Below are 19,590 nucleotides of genomic sequence, written 5' to 3'. Positions count from 1 at the left end.
ATGGCTGGTGTTTCGGCAGATATTGAGAGTCACAGTCTTGCCTCTGTGGGCTCTCTGACTATGACCAGGTGAGTGAACCAGAGGGGAAGATTAGAGAGATACATCTTACCTAACCCATTTCCCAGCATAGAGTAGATGCCCAAAAATCAGTAATGACTTAAGTGGATTCAGGGAGGAGGAGCCAAAATCTGACAAAAGAGGGATTTCTGTGATGGTGGGTACTGGCCGTGGGGAGAGTGGCTAGAGTCTCCAGCTAAATATGTCTGAACAGGCTTATGGTTACCAGTTTGGAAGAAATGCCAACAAAACAGAAAAACTAAAGAGTAAAGAAGCCCTTTATATCTAAATTCCCAAGGACAGAAATTTCAGGGGACACACTCTCTGTTCCCTGTTGAATCTGGGGTTTACTGTCTCTGTAGCCAAAAGGCCTTTGAAGACTTGGTGGCCTTCTACGGAGTCCAGAAGCCATATCAAAGGGGGACCCGACGTCTACCTCTCTCAACACTCCTGTTCCTTCAGGCTATACCTCTGAGCAGGACCTGTGGACAAACCCAAAGCAGGTGGGTATACAGGAACTGCCCCATTAAAGTGGGGCAGCTGTCTCAGAGTACAGACTGACAATGGTGCTTACCCTGGTCCTGCTTGCTTTTCCTAACCATGCAGTCAGAGCGGCACATGTGCCTTCATGAAGTCCTATGCCCGCTCTCACAGACATGAGTCTGGGAAGATTCCAAGCTACAGGGTCACAGACCTCAGGGGTTGGACTAGTTCAGTGGTAGAGAAGCTGAGCAACAGGTTCTGCTTCTCACAGAGCCTTCTGTAACAGGAGCCTACCTGTCATCCCATCAACCTGTCCTGGGGTGCTATAGCTGAGCTGGCTGAAGATGCTGTCCAGGGGCCTCATGTTCCTATTGCCTTCATCTGTGAAATCAGCAGGACACTCTGATCCTTTACTGTTAGTAAGAGGCTCAGGAAGTGAGACAGCTAGGAGTTCATAATTTAGGACTCAAGGAGCCATTTTAATCTCCTGGTTCCACAAACTTCGGGTCTACTCTTGTGTAGCCCAAAGCTTTGGACGTACAGGGGTTTTGTTATTATTTTTGGTTGTGCTGGGTCATCATTGCTACACACTAGTTTTCTCTAGTTGCTGCAAGTGGGAGCTACTCTCTAGTCGCAGTGTGCAGCCTTCTCGTTGCAGTGGCTTCTCGTTACCAAACATGAGCTCTAGAGCACGTGAGCTTCGGTAGCTGTGGAACATGGGCCTGAGTTGCCCCATGGCAGTGGGGTCTTCCCAGACCAGGGATGGGTCCCATGTCCCTGCGTTGGCAGGTGGACTCTTAACCTCTGGACCACCAGGGAAGCCCCATACAAGGGTTTTACAACAGCCCAGTTTCCTGGTGGCTCAGATGGTAAAGCGTCTGCCTACAATGCAAGAGACCTGGGTTTGATCCCTGGGTCGGGAAGATCCCCAGGAGAAGGAAATGGCAACCCACATCAGTCCTCTTGCCTGGAAAATCCCATGGATGGAGGAACCTGATAGGCTACACTCCATAGGGTTGCAAAGAGTCAGACACGACTGAGCGACTTCATTTTCACTTTAAAGTTTCCTAAGGAGAGAACCCCTCCTCCACTGAACAATACGAACTGTGGCTACAGTGCCAAAGACAGCCCTTCTCCAAAATCCATTCCACCTCATGATATTAATAAAAATTTACAAATAAATACCTGAGGCTAATGTGTAATAACAAACTCGAAAACTCCCTTAGCCTAGAGAAACAGATCATTCCTGTTCTCAAATACAAGAATTCATCTTCTATCTTCCATCTCAAAGCTTCCACTTTAGACCTCTACCCCTAAATGCATTTCAACCCATTTATGTCTATCCTTTGTAAAAAACCAAAATAATATTTATCATCATTTCCTACTTAATAAGTAATCAGAAACTGTCTCCAAGCTCATGTGATCTCAATTTTTAAAATTTCTTTGCCCAAGTCATGTTTTATAGTCCTTTATTTCTTTGGTTTAGTTTCCCATAAATTTATTCATTTATTCTGCAAATACTAATTGTAGTCAAATGCTCCACCATTGAGCTACGCATGAGTGCATGCTAAATCACTTCAGTCAAGTCCAACTCTTTGCAACCCCACGGACTGTAGCCCGCCAGGCTCCTCTGTCCATGAGTTTCTCCAGGCAAGAATACTGGAGTGGACTGCCATGATTGAACCTGTGTCTCTTACGTCTCCTGCATTGTCAGGTGGCTTCTTTACCACTAGCACCACCTGGGAAGCCCACCATGGAGCTATACCTGCTAGCAAATACTAATTCAATGTCCACTATGTGCCAGACCCTATTTTAAGTACTGTGAGATGATATGTCAATGAATAAAACAAGATACTCCCCCTCTCAGGGAGTTTATATTCCAACAAGAGGACAAAGAACATAATAAATACAACCATTAGATTACAAGGTGATTAGTGCTATGCAGAGAAATAAAGCAGGAGAGTGGGCTAGATGCACCAGAGGAGTACAACTTAAAGTAGGCTTGTCAAAAAGACCTCACTAAACTAAGTTGAGCCAAGAGCTCTGGGAAGAGCCTCCCAGGCAGAGGGGGCAACAAGACCTTAGAGGAGATAGACCTGCTGTGTTTAAGGAAGAAAAGACAGAGGAGGCTGGAGCAGAGTGAATGACAAGTGGCAGGTAATAAGGTCAAAGCAGTAAAGGGGGAAGGGTGGGGCAGATCATGGAGGTTCTCGCAGGCCTTGAAAGGACTCTGGATTTTATTCTGAGGTAGGAAAACATGGGAGGATTCTGAGAAGAGTGACATAAACTGGCTTCCACATTGATACTATTCACTCTGAATGACTGCTGATGAGAATTGACTATAAGAGGGAAATGGTGGAAACATGTAGACCAGCTCCTGCAGTAATCTTGGAGATAGATAATTCTGGCTTGGGCTAGGATGGCAGCAGTGAAGTCCAGCAGTAGATTCTGGATAGATCGTGAAGGTAAAGTCAACGTGATCTGATGAACTGGAGATGAGAGAGGTGTCAGGGGTAATACCAAGGCACTTTGACATGAACAGCTATAAGGATGGAGTTGTCACTGACTGAAATAGCAAAGAACTATAGCAGTAAGCTGGGACAAGTTCAATTTTGTATATGTTAAATTTGAGATGCCTATTAAGCATCCAAGTAGAAATGGTGAGGGCAACTAGATATTCGGGATATAAGTCCAGATTGGAGCTAAAAAATGGGGAGCCCACCACAATGAAATGGCTTTAATGTGTAAGACTGGATGACATCACTCAAAGTATGTATGTAAATGGGAAATAGTCCAAGGACTGAACTCTCAAGAGCTATGGAGATTAGGAGAAACCAGCAAAGGCAACTGAGGCAAACCAGAGATTATGTCCTAAAGCCAAGTAAAGACAATGTTTCTAAGAGGGTGTGCCAAATCCTGCTGATAGCCTGTGTAAGATGAAGCAGAAGATGCCATTAGATTTTGGTTCATGCATGTCCTGGTGATCGTGGTAACAGTTGGGTGCAGTCAACTTAATAGGAAACTGGTGGAGAGGAAGTGCAGATGACTCTTTTAAGATGTTCTGCTATAAAATAGAGCAGAATGAATAAACTATAAAGATATATTAGTACAGCACAGGGAATATAGTGTTTTATAATAACTTTAAGTGGAGTATAATCTATAAAACTACTGAATCACTATGTTATACATCTGAAACATAATACTGTAAATCAACTATACTTGAATTTTAAAAATAACTCGTGTTTTTTAAAAATTGAACAGAAAAATTGGAAGCAATTGGAAGGAGAAATGGGGTCAAGAGAGACTTGGGTCTTTGTTAAGATGAGAAAAATGACAGCGTGATTTGCATGCTCCAGCATATAGGATGCTACAAGAGAGAAAGGAAAATACTGACCCTACAGGAAAGATGAGAGATGTCCTTGAAAGAGCTTGGGACCAGCTGTCCAAGGATTTGGAGGGGAGCCTGGGCAGTTTGTTTAGAGCAACGCTTCTCAACCTTGACACAAATGACACTTAACCCCAGATAATTCTGTTGGGGGAAGCTGTTCTGTGTACTGTAAACTATACTGCAGCAGCCTTGGCCTCCACCCAGAGCACCACCTCTCGGTTACACCCAATGCCCTCTGGGAGCAAACTCAGCCCCAGATGAGAACCACTGGTACGTAGCAACAGTAGAGAAAAATAAAAACAACAAAAATAATAAGAGGAAAAAAAAAGATACAGTAACAGGAGAGAAAGCAGAGCATATGGGTATAAATGCTGGAAGTTATGGTAAGTGTAGTGGTAGAAGCTTGTGAACCTTTTCACTGTCTCTATTTTCTACCAAAAAGAATGAAGGGGATGTTGGAGATGTGAGGGATCAGAAGGAATAAAACAGGATCAGAAAAGAGGTAAGTAATGAATTCCCAACTTTGATGCTGCAAGCAACACAGAGTTCCACCCCACCCCCGCAAAAAGGAAGGCAAGTGAAAGACCAGCAAATACTACTTTTAGCATAACAGACCCACTGAAGTTTCTTGGTAATGAATTTAAAGTCAACGTGGCTGTTTTTCCCTAGCCCTTTCAGCTGAATGGGTGTAGGCATAACGTCAGTCAAGAGTTGAGTGTGACAAAAGCAAGAGAAGCAAAAGAGATTAGTTGTTTGCAATGAGGTGCTCATGACTGGCACTTAGTTGGAGGACAGAAGTGAAGACATGTGGAGTCAATTGGAAAAATAGGAAGTAACGGTGGGAGAGTGGGATGTTTGAGACTGAGACATGGATTAGCAGTGGGGCTGGAATACGACCAGAGGAAGGAGTAGCTGAAGTGGGACTATAGGACAAGATCAGTGGAGGTGCAAAGAACTGAGACCAGTTCAGTGTTAGCAAGATAACCTATATGGATATTTAAAGCACCAAAATTTATGACAGATATTGTTTTAAAGCTGAGGTATGTTAGAGATGAGAGCAGTCCAAGAATAGCATGAGGGAAAATGCGGCCTCCCACACTGCTTCCAGGCCGGCCTAGTGCTACAGTGGGTGTGAGAGAACCCACCGCCACTACAGGTGGCAGGAAAAGCAGAATCCTCAGGAGAAACCAGGGCTCAGAGCGCAACTATGTACAGGGAACATTCAGAGATGATGCTGAGGATACATGGGATTTCTGCTAATGACTGGCTGCTAACTTCAGAGATCACAAAAAGAAGTGCAAGAGTTAAAAGAAGCGGGTGGACAGGGACAAAAAAGGGAGTGGAGAGTAACGGTTATTAGAGTTTAAAAGAGGAGAGGTGAGCTCTTTGCCGCATCTACTGCAAGAATGACCATTCTCAGCAATCAGACTGTCGACATCCCAGAAAATGTCAACATTAACTTGAAGGGACGGACAGTTATTGTGAAGGGCCCCAGAGGCACCCTGCGGAGGGACTTCAATCACATCAATGTAGAACTCAGTCTCCTTGGAAAGAAAAAGAAGAGGCTCCGTGTTGACAAATGGTGGGGAAACAGGAACTGGCCACTGTTCGCACAATCAGTAGTCACGTACAGAACATGATCAAGGGCGTTACACCGGGCTTCCGTTACAAGATGAGGTCGGTGTATGCCCACTTCCCCATCAACGTTGTTATTCAGGAGAATGGTTCTCTTGTGGAAATCCGAAATTTTTTGGGTGAAAAATACATACGCAGGGTTTGAATGAGGCCAGGGGTTGCCTGTTCAGTATCTCAAGCCCAGAAAGATGAGTTTTCTTGAAGGAAATGACATTGAACTTGTGTCAAATTCAGCTGCTTTGATTCAGCAAGCCACCACAGTTAAAAACAAGGATATCAGAAAATTTTTGGATGGCATCTATGTATCTGAAAAAGGAACAGTTCAGCAGGCTGATGAATAAGATCTCAGTGATCCTGCTGCAGAAACAAGATAGCAGATGGTTCTATGGACTCAGTTGTGATCCTTTAAAGAGACAATAAAAACTCTTGATTTGAGATTAAAAAAAAAAAAAGAGGAGAGGTGACTTGATAGTCACACTTCTTATGGTGACTGGTATAAATAAAAGTGCATGATGAGGTTAATTCTGGTGGCTGTGGCAGGACACGTACCCAGGGCCTCCCTCTGGTCTGCCAATGGAAATGTCTGTAAGCTTAAGTGTATGGAGGAGGGACAGTTTTACTTTTGAGTTATCAATTAGTATGAAATTATATCTGGCTTCAGGCTGTTTTCAGGGAAATCCTGAGTACCTACACTTCAAAGAATTTAAACAAGGTGATGAATGTAAAGCAATTAACACAAGATCTGATGCTAAAATAGTACCAATGATAATGCATTCCTAAGGGAAGGTTAGAATATCTCAGAGATTCTCCTCAACTTTAGCTCCAGAGCAGCAGCTCCCAAGGCTACCTGCAGTCCGCCAGGGTGCTGCTCTGACCCCTGCCCTCTTTATCCATCGACCCATCAAAAGGATTTGACCACTGCCAAATGTATATTCTTCCGGAACACAAGAAAATTGCCAACATATAAAACCAAAAATATTTTAATGCTGAGTCAATTCTTGAGGTTCAAATGATGAGACAAGGGAGTCCAAAGCCTTGTCAGGACAGAGATTAAGGCCTAGGGTCCCTTGGGCTCCACTCAGGGCACCAAATACTCCAATCCTGTTAACTTTGTTAGTCCCTCCAGGTCACTTCTACTTCATCTGTCCGATACCTGTTTAAAAAAGAAAAAAAAAGGAAAAACTTGGTGGACAGTTAACCCTTATTCCATTCTTCTTTGCCCTCACGATTCTGGGTCCTCTTCCTGCTGGATTTTTGCCTACCTCCCATATAACGCTGTCTACCTCCTCCCAGGGGCCACTTACCTCTGTGTGATCGCAGATTCATTGAGAGGGGTCCTGTGTCCAGCCTGAAACATCTCCCACCCAGCCTGGGCTATCATGGCTCCATTGTCAATGCAGAATCTGGGAAGGAAAAGACGTATGCAATTCATGATCTAAGGGTAGAAAATCACAGCAATTGGAGGGAGGGAAAAAAAGTATGTGTGGGTGGGAGGGCCTTTACCTTTCATCTGTGGCATAAAGCCGAGCTCCACGTTCCTGGCACATGGTCTCCATCATTTCCTGTAACCTCACATTACCTACAGAGGCAGGGGTACGATTAGCTTATTTTTAGCCATTTCTCCAGTCTAGCTATACACCTCATGTGCACTGACTTAGGAAAATGAAGTAGGGGCAAAGACTGGGGAGCACAGGACAGAAACAAAATAAGTAATGTCCCCAAACCCTTAGAGATTTAGAGTATCAGGAGCAACATGCACATGCCCCAAAATACAAAAGAGAAGGTCAGTTCAATGATACATACATCCTACACCTCCCACAATGAGGGCCTCCTGGGAGCCACAGTGCGCCATGGCCCGCTCTGTGATCTCGACCAGCATTGCAAACACAGTTTCCTGTGGGGGGCAGATAAGTTGAAAACATCAGAGGTGATCCCAGTTTAGTTCTGTCGGCTCCACCTTTCTATCCCAGCTCTTCACTTCATTACCTGCAGGGAGAAGCACAGATCCTCGGGAGTACACTCTCCAGTGGCCAGCATGCGCTGGGCTACATCCTATAGTTACAGGGGCAAACAGATAAAACAGTGAACTGTGGTCTGGGGGTGACATGTGAGCAAAAAACTAGCACACTTGGAGGATTACTGCATTTTACCACAATTCACCCATACCAGTATATCTTGCTCTTCACTGGCACTGAGCTATATCTATATATATAAATCCAGCAGCCTTCTTTCAAGATTCAATAATCATGAATGCCTGCCCTCTCACCTTCTGTCTCACCCTGGTAAATTTTTCTCCAGACTTGTCCCCATCTGACCCTTTTTATTTTTTTCCCATTTCTTTGTTTCTTTTTCTGTCTCCCTCCCTCCTTCCATGCCCCATGAAATGCATGCTCCAAGTAGGCAGATTTTTGTTTTGCTCCATCTAGTATCACTATCACCTTGAACAGCGCTTGGTACACAAAAGATGTTCAATAGGTATTTGCTAGATGAATTTATTCAGCATCTAACATAGGCCAGTACTATGCTACATACTACAGAAAATACTACTGAGCAAAACTCGCACACTTCACTAAAAAGCATGGAAGTGCCCATCTCCTCACCTCCCCACACTCACCTCAATAAAAGACAAGATCCCAGAGAATGAGACGTCCATCCCCTTTACAGTGTATGGCAGCTCAACTAGCTTCTTGCCTCTACGTGGGAGTGAGTATATGAGGCACTAAGCCTGTAGTCAGCTGGCTGCTCACCCTCCAAAGCCCTCCCAAAGCTCATTAACACATACACAGGGAAATCCTTGGCACCCCACCAGTCAGCCTCCTTCTGCCTTATTCCCCTTACCGCTTTGCCATTTGCTCAATGTTGTAGCCTGGACTTGGGTCATTGGAAATCTAGAAGGAAAAACAGGATGAAGGCAAGTATCTATGAAGCAAAAGAAGCTAATTTATCTTCCCTTTCCTTTTCCATAGCTCTCCCAAAATTCACTCACAACTTATATTCTCTGTAGCCTCAATGACTCACCTTCAGCACTCGAGCAAAACGATCCAGACAATTACCCACAGCAATATCGATGGTTTCCCCAAAGATGCGGTAACGATGTTCTGAATACGCAATCACCTAAGGGTGATGAGGATGTCCATGAAACCTCAAGTCTGTAAAGAGGAGCATTTGGCTTGGGGAAGAACATAGCAGAGGATCAACGTGGTCACTAGAACTTCAATAACCAATGGAAATAAAGTACTTTCCCAATCCCTCAACAGGTACTTTTGAACAGCACTTCTCTGAGAAGTCTATATACACCCTAAGGATTCCCAGAGTAGATTTCTAGTCTAAAGACGATAACCTAGGAGAGGAGAGAAGTAAATTATCATTTTGGATACATTTTTCTAGCTTGGAGGTTGCTGATATTCCTTTAAAAGCAGTCAAGACAGTGTGGACTAGGGAAAGCTTTCCTTCTTGGAGGCAGGGAACCAGAGTTCTTCAACATTATCCTATGAGGGTGGTAATATTTGGAAACCACTAAGGTAGAGTTAAAAAAAATAAAATAAAATAAAAAATCCCAGGGAATTCCCTGAACCTGGTTGCAAATGCATTCAGTCCCTGGCAGGAGAACTAAGATCCCACAAGCCACTTGGTGCAGCAATAACAACAAAAACAAAACCCCAAAATTCCATATTGGGTCAGACTAATTGCTCATCCAGCTCAGCACTGGCAACCGACTTCTGTCCACTCTTCATATGGGACCAACTTCTAGCACAGAGAGTATTCATCACCCATTGACACTTAAGCTCCAGACTTCTGACAGTACTTCCAAAGGATCGTTAAGTCCCTTTCCCTTTCTGGTGCTGCTAGGGATTTTCTTCCATTCTGATGTAGCCCTTACTCTACTGATAAAAGGTTGGAAACAAAAGCATAAAGAAAAATTCTGTAGTCAATTATCTTGTTTTTCACACCTAAGCAGGCTTTAAAGGGAAAGAGGAAAAGAGAAAATTCCATCACTGCTCATCTCAAGTAAATCCTGTAAGCTTCCACTGTTACTTTCCACACCCTAAGTTTCTAACCTTGTAAATATCCTTCAGGCCTCAACCAATTACTTGTTCTCTACCCATTAAAGTTCTCACGTCATTTTCATAGAAATGCATGCTTCATCTTTAATAACTATTTCACAAAATGAACTTTTAGAATATAATCCTTTCAGGAGAGAGGAAATCAGTCTGGACACTAATCCCATCAGGTGTTAGGTGGAAAAGGAAGGCTAGAGTTCTCCAATCTCAACTTAAAAAGATCTTGTAAGGTATCCCAAACAACTCTGGCTTCATCTATAAATTTAAAACATCTTCCACCATTCATAAAATGTTATTTAAATTACTTACGTTTTCACTCTAAAAAAAAACAACAAACCTATATATTTACCATCAGTAACTAAAACAAAACAAATGTTGTAAAGAAACAAATGAGATAGTACCCTTTAGTTTCTTCTTTTTAAAAAAAAAATTTTTCTGGCTGCACCTTGAGGCATGTAGGATCTCAGTCCCCTGACAAGGGATAGAACCCGTGCCCCTGGCACTGAAAGCAGAGTCTTAACCACTGGACTGCCAAGTGCCCCTTAGTTTTAATTGCTAACATTCATAGGAAAAATAAGCTTCAAAATAATGAAAATAAAAATCCTTAAACACTTCAATCCTTACTATTTTTTCCTTCTCTAAGCTGGAAATTCCTCATCTCTATAGCCACGTATAAAGGTCATCCAATATTCCACTGTATCACTTTTTAGCTTCAGATGAGCCCAGTTTTCCTACAACTCAGGCAGAAAGTGAAAGTTGCTAGTACAGTGCCTCAGAAATTAAGAAGGACTGGTGGAATTTTCCTGCTGTAGTCCTGAATGGCTTCTGTCAAAATGGGCAAGTTCATGAAACCTGGGAGGTGGTGATGCCCCTGGCCAGTCATCATGAACACCTATGATCTTGCTACCTTGCTAGCAAGGTACAAAGTGAAAGCTACCATGGGCAAGAAGAAAACTGCCAGGAGGTCAGAGAGCAAGTCTTTTGTGAAAGTTTGTAACTTGAAGTATATCACTTCAAGCCCACAAGGTACTCTGTAGGTATCCCCTTGGAAAAAACTGTGGCCAAGGAGAATGTCTTCAGATACCCTGCTCTGAAATGTGCATCCCAACAAGAGGTCAAGGTCAAGTTTGAGGAAAGATACAAAACCAGCAAGAACAAATGGTTCTTCCAGAAGCTGTGGTTTTAGATCTGTTTTGTTTCAGTTATTAAAAATACCCAAAAATCTCTGAGGGGGGAAAAAAAAGAATGGTGAAGAATTCTAAATACCTGTGTATTTCCTCCACTGACATACAGCACAGTTGGGCTGGTGGCTCCAGTGATGAGGCGGCCCATCTCAATGTGACCTATACAGTGGTTAACACCCAGCAATGGCTTATTCCATAACTGGGCCACAGTACGGGCCACAACAGCCACAGAAACCAGTGGGGCACCCATGCCAGGACCTATGGAGACAGAATAGGGCTTAGAATCCTATAGAGATTGGGAAAAACAGAGTTGAGGGAAGCGGGGGATGTGAAGGTACAGCGGATGTAGTGGTGGTTTCAAAGGTGAGGTGCAGGCTATTTTGACCTAGCTGGGTTCCAGGTATATTCTTCCACTGCTGCCCACACTTCTAGCTATACCTTTGGTGTATGCGATGCAATCAATATCCTCAGAGGTTAATCCAGCCTCTGTTAGTGCCTCCTGCAGCAGGTCCAGGATAACAGCTCGGTGGTGCCTAGCAGTATCACCTGGAAGGAATCCTAGGAGACGGACACAAGTCAGAGATCCTAAGAATTTTCCTACAGAAAGGCACCTAGAAGTCAAAACAGACATTTCAGTAGGGTAGGAAGAGTCCCCTCCCTTTTCCTCAAACATCCTGTCTTCAGATATAGTCTTTTCAGCCTGTTCAGCTAAGCTAAACAGCTCTCAGAAATGCTCTTCTTCATACCTAACTCCTACTCAGGACTCAATGATACCTATCTCATACTTTTTGGTGATGCCCTGTGACTCTACAAACACTGTGCATGGTAACATCATTTAAATTAACATACTATATGTAACATGTAACAATTACAGCATTATAGTTAATCGGTACTTTTCCCAGCTTAACCATGAGCATCTCAAAGCACTGCCTGTTTTATCTTCACATTCTTGGTGCCAATGAAGGCAATGGCACCCCACTCCAGTACTCTTGCCTGGAAAATCCTCCGGACGGAGGAGCCTGGTAGGCTGCAGTCCATGAGGTCACTAAGAGTCGGATACGACTGAGCGACTTCACTTTCGCTTTTCACTTTCATGCATTGGAGAAGGAAATGGCAACCCACTCCAGTGTCCTTGCCTGCAGAATCCCAGGGACGGGGGGTGGGCTGCCGTCTATGGGGTCGCACAGAGTCGGACACGACTGAAGCGACTTAGCAGCATGGTGCCAAATGCCAAGAAGCTTGAGTGCTAAACATATATATCCATTTCTAACGAGTAACCTGTTACAACATCACCTGTTCAGGGAGGCTTTTCAGGTATACACAAGCCTGCTGCCCTCTCCTATGGAAGGAGGTGTTTGGGGGGAAGCTAGGAAAGACAACAGAGCTTAGAAATAACATTTACGGAAAGTTGTCAATGTATCCGACACTTTAACTCTCCAGACCAAATGACGCAGGTAATATCATCCCCATTTTAAGAACAAGGTACAGAAGTCCAAAAACAACTACCAAATATTCTAAGGGCAGCCGATAATTAGCACATAAAAGGTGGTCAGTATAGGCTGAACAACTCAGAAGATCCAGTTTCAAGTGCCTGTAACTCTTCTACCCATCAGCTTCGGGATCATGTGTGTGCGTGCTTAGTCTTGTCCAACTCATGGACTGTAATCCATTAGACTCCTCCGTCAATAGGATTCTCCAGGCAAGAATACTGGGGTGGGTTGCCATTCCGTCCCCCAGAGGATCTCGACCCACGGATCGAACTCAAGTCTCCTGTACTGCAGGCAGATTCTTTACCACTGAGCCAACTGGTAAGCCCTTTTACCATTACATAATCTCAGGAACTAGGATCAAAAATTATGAGGCACAATGCGCACTCTTCACCAACGTTTAGAAAGATGGCAGGGGATGCTGTGCGGAAAAGTGCGCCACGAGTTACAAATCCGCAAATCCTCACCTGTGCCGGGAGGCGTGACGTAAGTCCGCCGCGGGTTCGCCAGTACTTTGCCATCCCGTACCACTCCCACGCCAATCTTGTTGGCGCTGCCTTCAAAACCCAGCACCGCCGGCATGGCTCCGAGCTAGCACTGGAGCCAAAGAGCCCTCACCAGTCCGCGCTGGGACGCAGACTCCGGGTCGCAGAGTAGGAGGATGAGCCAGTGGCTGCTAAGCAGTCGCGCCAACCAGAACAACTACCAAAATAGTCCCGTACGTAGCGCGCCAGCGCCGGTCCCAACCTCTGTCGTTACGACGACCCATCAAGACCCCTTCGAGGGCCTGTTCGCTTAACTGCCGGGAACGCTGAGCCGGCGTCTGCTCCTTAAATTCCTATCCGTTCCTCTGCTTCTCTCCGATGGTCCAGCCCAGCCTTTTCCACTGATTTTGTTCTCTCTTACACAGCTTTGGGATCTCTAGTCAGGGTGGCAGAAAGAGTTGTGAATCTGGCATATTGATTAAACAGTCCAAAAATGGAGGGTGGGGCCTTCAGTGTCCCGGAGTCCAGAAGGGCGGGAAGCTTTTGAGTCACGTGGTACAACTAGACCAATGACCCGTATTCCTCCACCCCTGGATGAGCATCTCAGATCACGTGACCATGCCAGTTACCCACGTGGGGCACGGCGTGCTCCATTCTTTGTGCTGGGTTAAGGAGGAGGCAGACAGGGGCCGAAGCAGGTCAGCTGAAGGGTTTGTGTTGTTTTGCCCATCTTAGCAGCTTCTCTGGACGTCTGATTCGCAAGGCTAGGTCGGGACTCTCAATTAAGTCCCTCGTTTGGCCGGAGGGCGGATCTCGCGAGAAGTGTATAAGACACGATGAAATGATCTAGTCTGAGGGGTGAGGGGCTGAAAGGCTGATGGTGCACGGAGGCGGGGAAAGAATTCAGAGATAATACAGTTTCAAAGGCGGTACTTGGAACGTGGGCGTTGAGGGTGGAGTCTTCTGCTCTAGCTGGTTTCACGACTTCTTTGCACTTGTAGGCAACGCGATCAAAATACTGCTTCAGTGGGCGAAGTGGAACTGGTGCAGAAAGGCGTACATTACAGTGATGCCGAAACGTGGGAAAAAGGGAGCGGTGGTCGAAGACGCGGAAGAGCCCAAGACTGGTAAGAGAATGAAATGGGCCCCTCTCCCTAGAGGCAGCGATGGGGATGTCTATAATTACCTAGCTGAACGGGAAGTACGGACCGTTGAACGGAAAGTCCAGACCGACACCGACAGTATTCTCATTTATGAAGAAGTCGCGGCAGCTGCAGGCTCTTAGTGGGTCTGTAGTTTACTCTGGATCAAAGTTGGATACCGCCAACTTATATCCCATTATGTATTACTTATTTTATAGAGCCAGAGGCGAAGAAGAGTAAGGCGGGAGCGAAAAAGAACGAAAAAGAGGCAGTAGGAGAGGGCGCAGTTCTGTATGAAGACCCCCCAGATCAGAAAACCTCACCCAGTGGCAAATCAGCCACACTCAAGATCTGCTCGTGGAATGTGGATGGGCTTCGAGCCTGGATTAAGAAGAAAGGTTTAGATGTGAGTGGAATTAAGGGGGTGCAGAGGCTGATCTTAGGGTTTAATCATCTTTTTCCATCTTAGTCCCTAACACGATAGTTTTCTTGTGGGAAAGGTACTAGGTTTTCACCCAAAAAACCTTGTTATTTTTCAAATGCCATTTCAACATTTCCAGTGCCATTTTCTTATTTATAATGTCCTCATCTCTTTCCTGGCATGTTGGGAAAATCTCCTTACTGGACTTGCTCCATTTTATTTCTTGCATAGCCAATATTTAAATAACTACCGCTTAAAAATCTTAGCTGGCTATCCAGGGCCTTTTGGGGAAAAAAACAATTCCTCCGTGTTGCATGTAACACTCTTCTTGCCTCTCTGCCCTTAAGTTTTAATATTATGCTGCTAGATGTTATTTCTGCAGAGACTGTGTCTCATGTATATTTCTAGTACTTTGCATATAGATTTTTCAGTAAATGGCTGCTGAATTGATAATACTTTTTCTACATTTAATTTCACTTACAGTGGATAAAGGAAGAAGCCCCAGACATCCTGTGCCTCCAAGAGACCAAATGTTCCGAGAACAAACTACCAGTTGAACTTCAAGAACTGTCTGGATTATCCCATCAGTACTGGTCAGCTCCTTCAGACAAGGAAGGGTACAGTGGTGTGGGCCTCCTCTCCCGCCAGTGCCCACTCAAAGTCTCTTATGGCATCGGTGAGACCCCACTGATTTTCTAAAGCCCAGTGCTTCCAAACTAAATTGCTGGTATCCCAGTCCAGCCCCAATTCTTGATTCTTTTATTCTCTCCTTTCCCTTTTCTTAAAACTTCTTTTTGCTGCTTGTTCCATCATTTCTGTAGGTGAGGAAGAACATGATCAGGAAGGCCGAGTGATTGTGGCTGAATATGAGGCGTTTGTGCTGGTGACAGCCTATGTGCCTAATGCAGGCCGAGGTCTGGTGCGCCTGGAGTATCGCCAGCGCTGGGATGAAGCCTTTCGCAAATTCCTGAAGGGTTTGGCATCCCGCAAGCCCCTTGTGCTATGTGGGGACCTCAACGTGGCTCATGAAGAAATTGACCTTCGCAACCCAAAGGGAAATAAAAAGAATGCTGGCTTCACTCCACAAGAGCGGCAGGGCTTCGGGGAACTGCTGCAGGCTGTGCCACTCACTGACAGCTTCCGGCACCTCTACCCCAACACGGCCTATGCCTACACCTTTTGGACCTATATGATGAATGCGCGATCCAAAAACGTTGGTTGGCGCCTTGATTATTTTTTGTTATCTCAGTCTCTGTTGCCTGCATTGTGTGACAGTAAAATCCGTTCCAAGGCTTTGGGCAGTGACCACTGTCCCATTACCCTATACCTAGCTCTGTGACACCTCTTCCAAATCACGTTGAGCCTGGGAAATAAGCCCACCAAGCTAGCTTTAAAATTCTTACCCCAAACTTCTTTAATAACTGCTATCTAGAGAAATCTGCATTGTATTTCCCTTCTAAACTGAATCCTTTAACCAGGCTTCTAATAACAGATGTAAGTTCTCAAGGAGGGTGTTTGTGTAGGGGTGGTGCTTTTTTCTTTTTCTTTTTTTACATTAAACAAAAGCTACTGATATTTCCTTTGAACTGTCCCTGTGAAAATAAAGAGCCATAGTTTCAGCTTTAGTGGTGCTGTATTTTATCCCTTCATGGGGTCACAAATTCCCCTCATCCTTCCATACACACAGATTAACAACTGGAAAAGAATAGAGTCATGACCTTATTTATTTACAAGCACAGGATGACTCCCTAACCTCTCCCATGACAGCAACCCTATCCAGCCCAGTTAAATAACTGCAACTGGGGCGTAAGGTTGAAAAGGAGGAATTATGGGAAATACAGGACTAGGGGACCATACCCCACATTAAATAGTTATATACATCAGTTCCTGTGGTTCTGTACAGAGCAGCAGCTGACCCCACCCCCACAGGACACAGCATGGGGGGGGGGGGGGAGAGGAGACTGAGGGTGCTGAGACCAGAGCCAGCCCCTGGTGAAGTGCAATAGCAGCAGCAAGGTCCTAATGGTGCACAAGAGGGAGGGAGACCCCCCAGGGCTACCCACCCCAACCCTGCCCTGGAATGTGTAAGGGACAGGAATGGCTCTCAGGGAGCATATAGGAAGGACAAGGCTAGAACTGCCTTTTTGGACCCAGGTTTAGGGGCAACATCTCGCCTACTTCACCCTAAACACAGCAACTGTTGGAAAACAGATGGCCAGCAGTGGTCTTACCTATTCCTCCAAACCTAGGTGAGGGCCTGGTTCCTTCCTACTTCTCCCCAGGGAAAAGGAAGGCAGCTGCTTGGCTCTCCTTATGGAAGCCCAGGGAGCCTTTTACCACGGCTCTCTTTATAGTGTCACTGTCCCCACCAGGAAGGGGCCAGGCACAGTCTGTGGGTCGTCGTGGGGCTCAGGAGAAGTTCTGGACAGGGTGGCTGACCTTCATACAGGCCCAATAGAGAGCCCGGCCCAAACACAGCACTGCCAACAGGATGACAAATGCCCAGGCTGCATAGATGCCTCCATATCGCCGTGCATGCTTCCATGTGCCAAACTGAAGAAGATGAAGAACAATGGGGTTACTGTTGATCTCTCACAACTTTCCAGGAAGCTTAGTAACAAACAACTCAAGCTTCAGTTTCTGTCTCCTATCCACATGTGGCCACCTTCAGGGACGTTTTAAAAGGCCCAGTTGTCCAACTCCCTTCTGCTCGGCAGGAAGATACTCAAACAATCCCAGACACCTGTCAGTTTTTCTTCATGTCTGACAACTTCCTAATAGCAACTGAATCTAAGTCACTTCTTTGTTCTATCCTCCACATAAAGAAGATAGCTGTTTTTAACTCTGATAGTAACACTGAAGACTTTATCAGTCTCCTTCAAATTTAAGTCATCTTGTTTGTTTAAACAAGACAAACAAAACCCCCTTCAGTTTCACTTCTTTTTAGGATAGCTATTTCCCCAATCTTAGCCTTAGAAGATGAGGCTGCAGAATGAAAGGGGCTGGATCAAGGTCTACTCACAGCAAGGCCGGTGGCAGTGACTGCCAAGAGTAAGCCAAGCAAGAAGCAACAGATACATCTCTTTCGCGGATATCTGCGCCCAATAGATGACCTGTGGGGAGGTAAACAGAAATGGATACTTGGAATGGCCTTGTAGATTTTACCCTATTCATTACCCAGCTCAAGGATGCTGCTCCCTAATCACTCACACTTTCCTGCAGTGAGGGCAACGGGCCAAGGTTCGGTCTGTGAACTCTGTCCACTAGGGAGAAAGGAAAAGGCAGAAACCAATTAATAGTAGAAGCAGGGTCATTTTCAATGAGAGCCCTGGGGCATTGGGAGGTGGGGAAATGGTTCCTCATAGAACAGACCTTTTCAGGATTCATTATCATAACTCAGAAATACATTCATGACTACATTTCCACTTCTGCCCCTCCCTACCTCCAGCCTCCTAACACTTCTCCTCACCAGAAAAGTATTCTTGCAATGTCCACAGATGACCCTGACACCCACAGGTTGTGGTTCTGGACTCAAAGGTCCTGGATGCACAGGCCCCAGGTTGATGATTCTTTTGCTGTATAGGAGAAAACGATTATATTTAGAAAGTTTTTAACCCTAAGGATCCCTACATTATTCCTCCCTCACATCCCCTACTCCCTGCCTTTAGAAGTCTCTCTGCTTCTCTGCACTGCCAGCCCTACCCCCAGAGAATACTTGTGGGAAGAGTACTGCTTAAACTTAAGGTCTCTAATGTCCCTTTTACGTCAGGATAATTCACCCAGTCTCTGAGACTACCATCTTCCTAAAAATGGAGTAGTCTTTTATCCTAATCTTTTTACTGAGATGAGAAAGATGGCTATAATGTTCTAGAGACACAGCAGCCCTTAGCTTTTTCTCCTTCTAAATAAACACCAGGCTCTCTCACCTTTACATTCTCTGTAAACATTCATCCTTTCTAGGCTTTCCAATTTTCCCTACTAACGCCCTTCCCCAAATTATTCCTCCTCACCAGTAGGGCCGAGGGCAGGCAATCCGCTGGGAAGTCACTTTGCAGATGAGGAGACAGTTGCAGGGACATCGAACATATTTTTTCCCTGGGGGTGCATTCTTGATTGGCTAGAGAATAATGGGGACATCAGTAAGCAAATCTCTAATCCAAATCCCTGTTCTTCCAAAAACACCTTCTGAGAAGAGATCAGAGAGAGAAAATCTTAGCCAGGACAGAGAAATGAAAGGCATACAACATGAGATTTACAAACTAAAACTAAGCTTAAGTATAAAGACAGGTATGAAGATGAGGGATGGTAAATATTAGGCTGGTGAGTGGCCTCTGGGGAAATGATGTGTGAGACTCCTGGAACTGAAACCTGGGTTTCATGAAAGGCCCTTGGCCAATGCCTGAAGGTCCGGGTCTAGAATCAAGGGATCAGAAAGAGGATCCAGAAAACAGGGCCCGTTTCATAGATTTGTATAACTCACAGTGGCTTCATTGCAGACGCCACATTTGACTACATGCTGATGCATCTTGCCTTCCACGTTGATGAGAGACTGGCAGACTCGGCAGGTGATCATGGGAGCACTCCCACTGTCCGGGCTGGTCAGGGGTGAATAGGGGGGTGGGTCTTCCCCAGGCAACACTGCTGGGTGTCCCTCGGGGAACGGGGGAAAGGCTGGAGAGGAAGGTAAAAAGAAGGGCTGGCATTACTTGCAGACACCCCCACTAATGCTACATGGAGTAAGGCAACTGTTTCTGGTCCTCAACCCTTCTGACAAGCTCAGCGTGATTGTTATGATCAGTGCTTCCATCAGATTCCTCAGAGCTCCCTTCTGCTCCCAAGCTGCGGTCGCGATTGCGGAGGAAAGGAAGCCTCACCCAGTCACAGGTGCAACAGCCCCGCACCTGGCGCTTGGGCCCCGCCTCCGCCCTCGGCCCCGCCCCCTCCGCCTGTCAGAGTACCCCTGGGAACACCTCGGACCCCGCCCCGGCTTACCCTGGGGCGGGGCATGTTTACCGGCTCCGTACGGTGGTGCGGAGGGGGTCAGGCCTCCCCCGGGCCCAGGCCCACTCCCGCCCGGCCCCATTAATCCGTTTCCACCGGCGCCACCGTCGATGGGCTCGGAGAGCAGGGGGGATCTCTCTCCATCTGCCGCCATGGCCGCCACCGCCGCCTCCCGCTTCGGCCAAAGATACGGCTCTTTTCGCCTCTGCCGTCACCGCAGACACCACCGCCGCCGCCGCTACCGGG

General features: G+C 45.8%; 3 protein-coding genes and 1 pseudogene across 5 annotated transcripts; 2 read left to right on the top strand and 2 right to left on the bottom strand.

Moving 5' to 3' along the window:
• On the top strand, positions 1 to 5,904 carry LOC128054761 (60S ribosomal protein L9-like; annotated as a pseudogene).
• A 623-nt stretch (positions 5,905 to 6,527) lies between these two features.
• Positions 6,528 to 12,984, bottom strand: OSGEP (O-sialoglycoprotein endopeptidase). Its single transcript, XM_052646745.1, has 11 exons — positions 12,763 to 12,984; positions 11,247 to 11,366; positions 10,891 to 11,066; positions 8,582 to 8,677; positions 8,402 to 8,451; positions 8,178 to 8,256; positions 7,550 to 7,615; positions 7,367 to 7,457; positions 7,067 to 7,142; positions 6,868 to 6,966; positions 6,528 to 6,716 (listed from the first exon to the last, which is right to left on the bottom strand). Exons 1-11 carry the CDS (start codon positions 12,875 to 12,877, stop codon positions 6,677 to 6,679), a joined length of 1,008 nt encoding a protein of 335 aa, XP_052502705.1. The 5' UTR covers positions 12,878 to 12,984; the 3' UTR covers positions 6,528 to 6,676.
• A 394-nt stretch (positions 12,985 to 13,378) lies between these two features.
• On the top strand, positions 13,379 to 15,968 carry APEX1 (apurinic/apyrimidinic endodeoxyribonuclease 1). Of its 2 annotated transcripts, none has more exons than XM_052646219.1 (5): positions 13,379 to 13,478; positions 13,782 to 13,907; positions 14,141 to 14,328; positions 14,827 to 15,019; positions 15,165 to 15,968. In XM_052646219.1, the coding sequence occupies exons 2-5, from the start codon at positions 13,850 to 13,852 to the stop codon at positions 15,680 to 15,682; spliced, it is 957 nt and encodes a 318-aa protein (XP_052502179.1). In that variant the 5' UTR covers positions 13,379 to 13,478; positions 13,782 to 13,849; the 3' UTR covers positions 15,683 to 15,968. The 2 variants fall into 2 exon arrangements, with proteins under 2 accessions (XP_052502179.1, XP_052502180.1); XM_052646220.1 differs by having other exon boundaries at positions 13,461 to 13,548.
• On the bottom strand, positions 15,964 to 19,590 carry PIP4P1 (phosphatidylinositol-4,5-bisphosphate 4-phosphatase 1). 2 transcript variants are annotated; one of them, XM_052646221.1, is made up of 7 exons: positions 19,336 to 19,590; positions 18,824 to 19,014; positions 18,354 to 18,460; positions 17,813 to 17,918; positions 17,554 to 17,606; positions 17,366 to 17,456; positions 15,964 to 16,896 (listed from the first exon to the last, which is right to left on the bottom strand). In XM_052646221.1, the coding sequence occupies exons 1-7, from the start codon at positions 19,496 to 19,498 to the stop codon at positions 16,753 to 16,755; spliced, it is 855 nt and encodes a 284-aa protein (XP_052502181.1). In that variant the 5' UTR covers positions 19,499 to 19,590; the 3' UTR covers positions 15,964 to 16,752. The 2 variants fall into 2 exon arrangements, with proteins under 2 accessions (XP_052502181.1, XP_052502182.1); XM_052646222.1 differs by having other exon boundaries at positions 19,357 to 19,590.

The sequence above is a fragment of the Budorcas taxicolor genome, chromosome 10 (genome assembly GCF_023091745.1).
Source record: "Budorcas taxicolor isolate Tak-1 chromosome 10, Takin1.1, whole genome shotgun sequence".
NCBI lineage: Eukaryota > Metazoa > Chordata > Mammalia > Artiodactyla > Bovidae > Budorcas > Budorcas taxicolor.
This window is presented reverse-complemented; position numbering and strand designations above follow the sequence as displayed.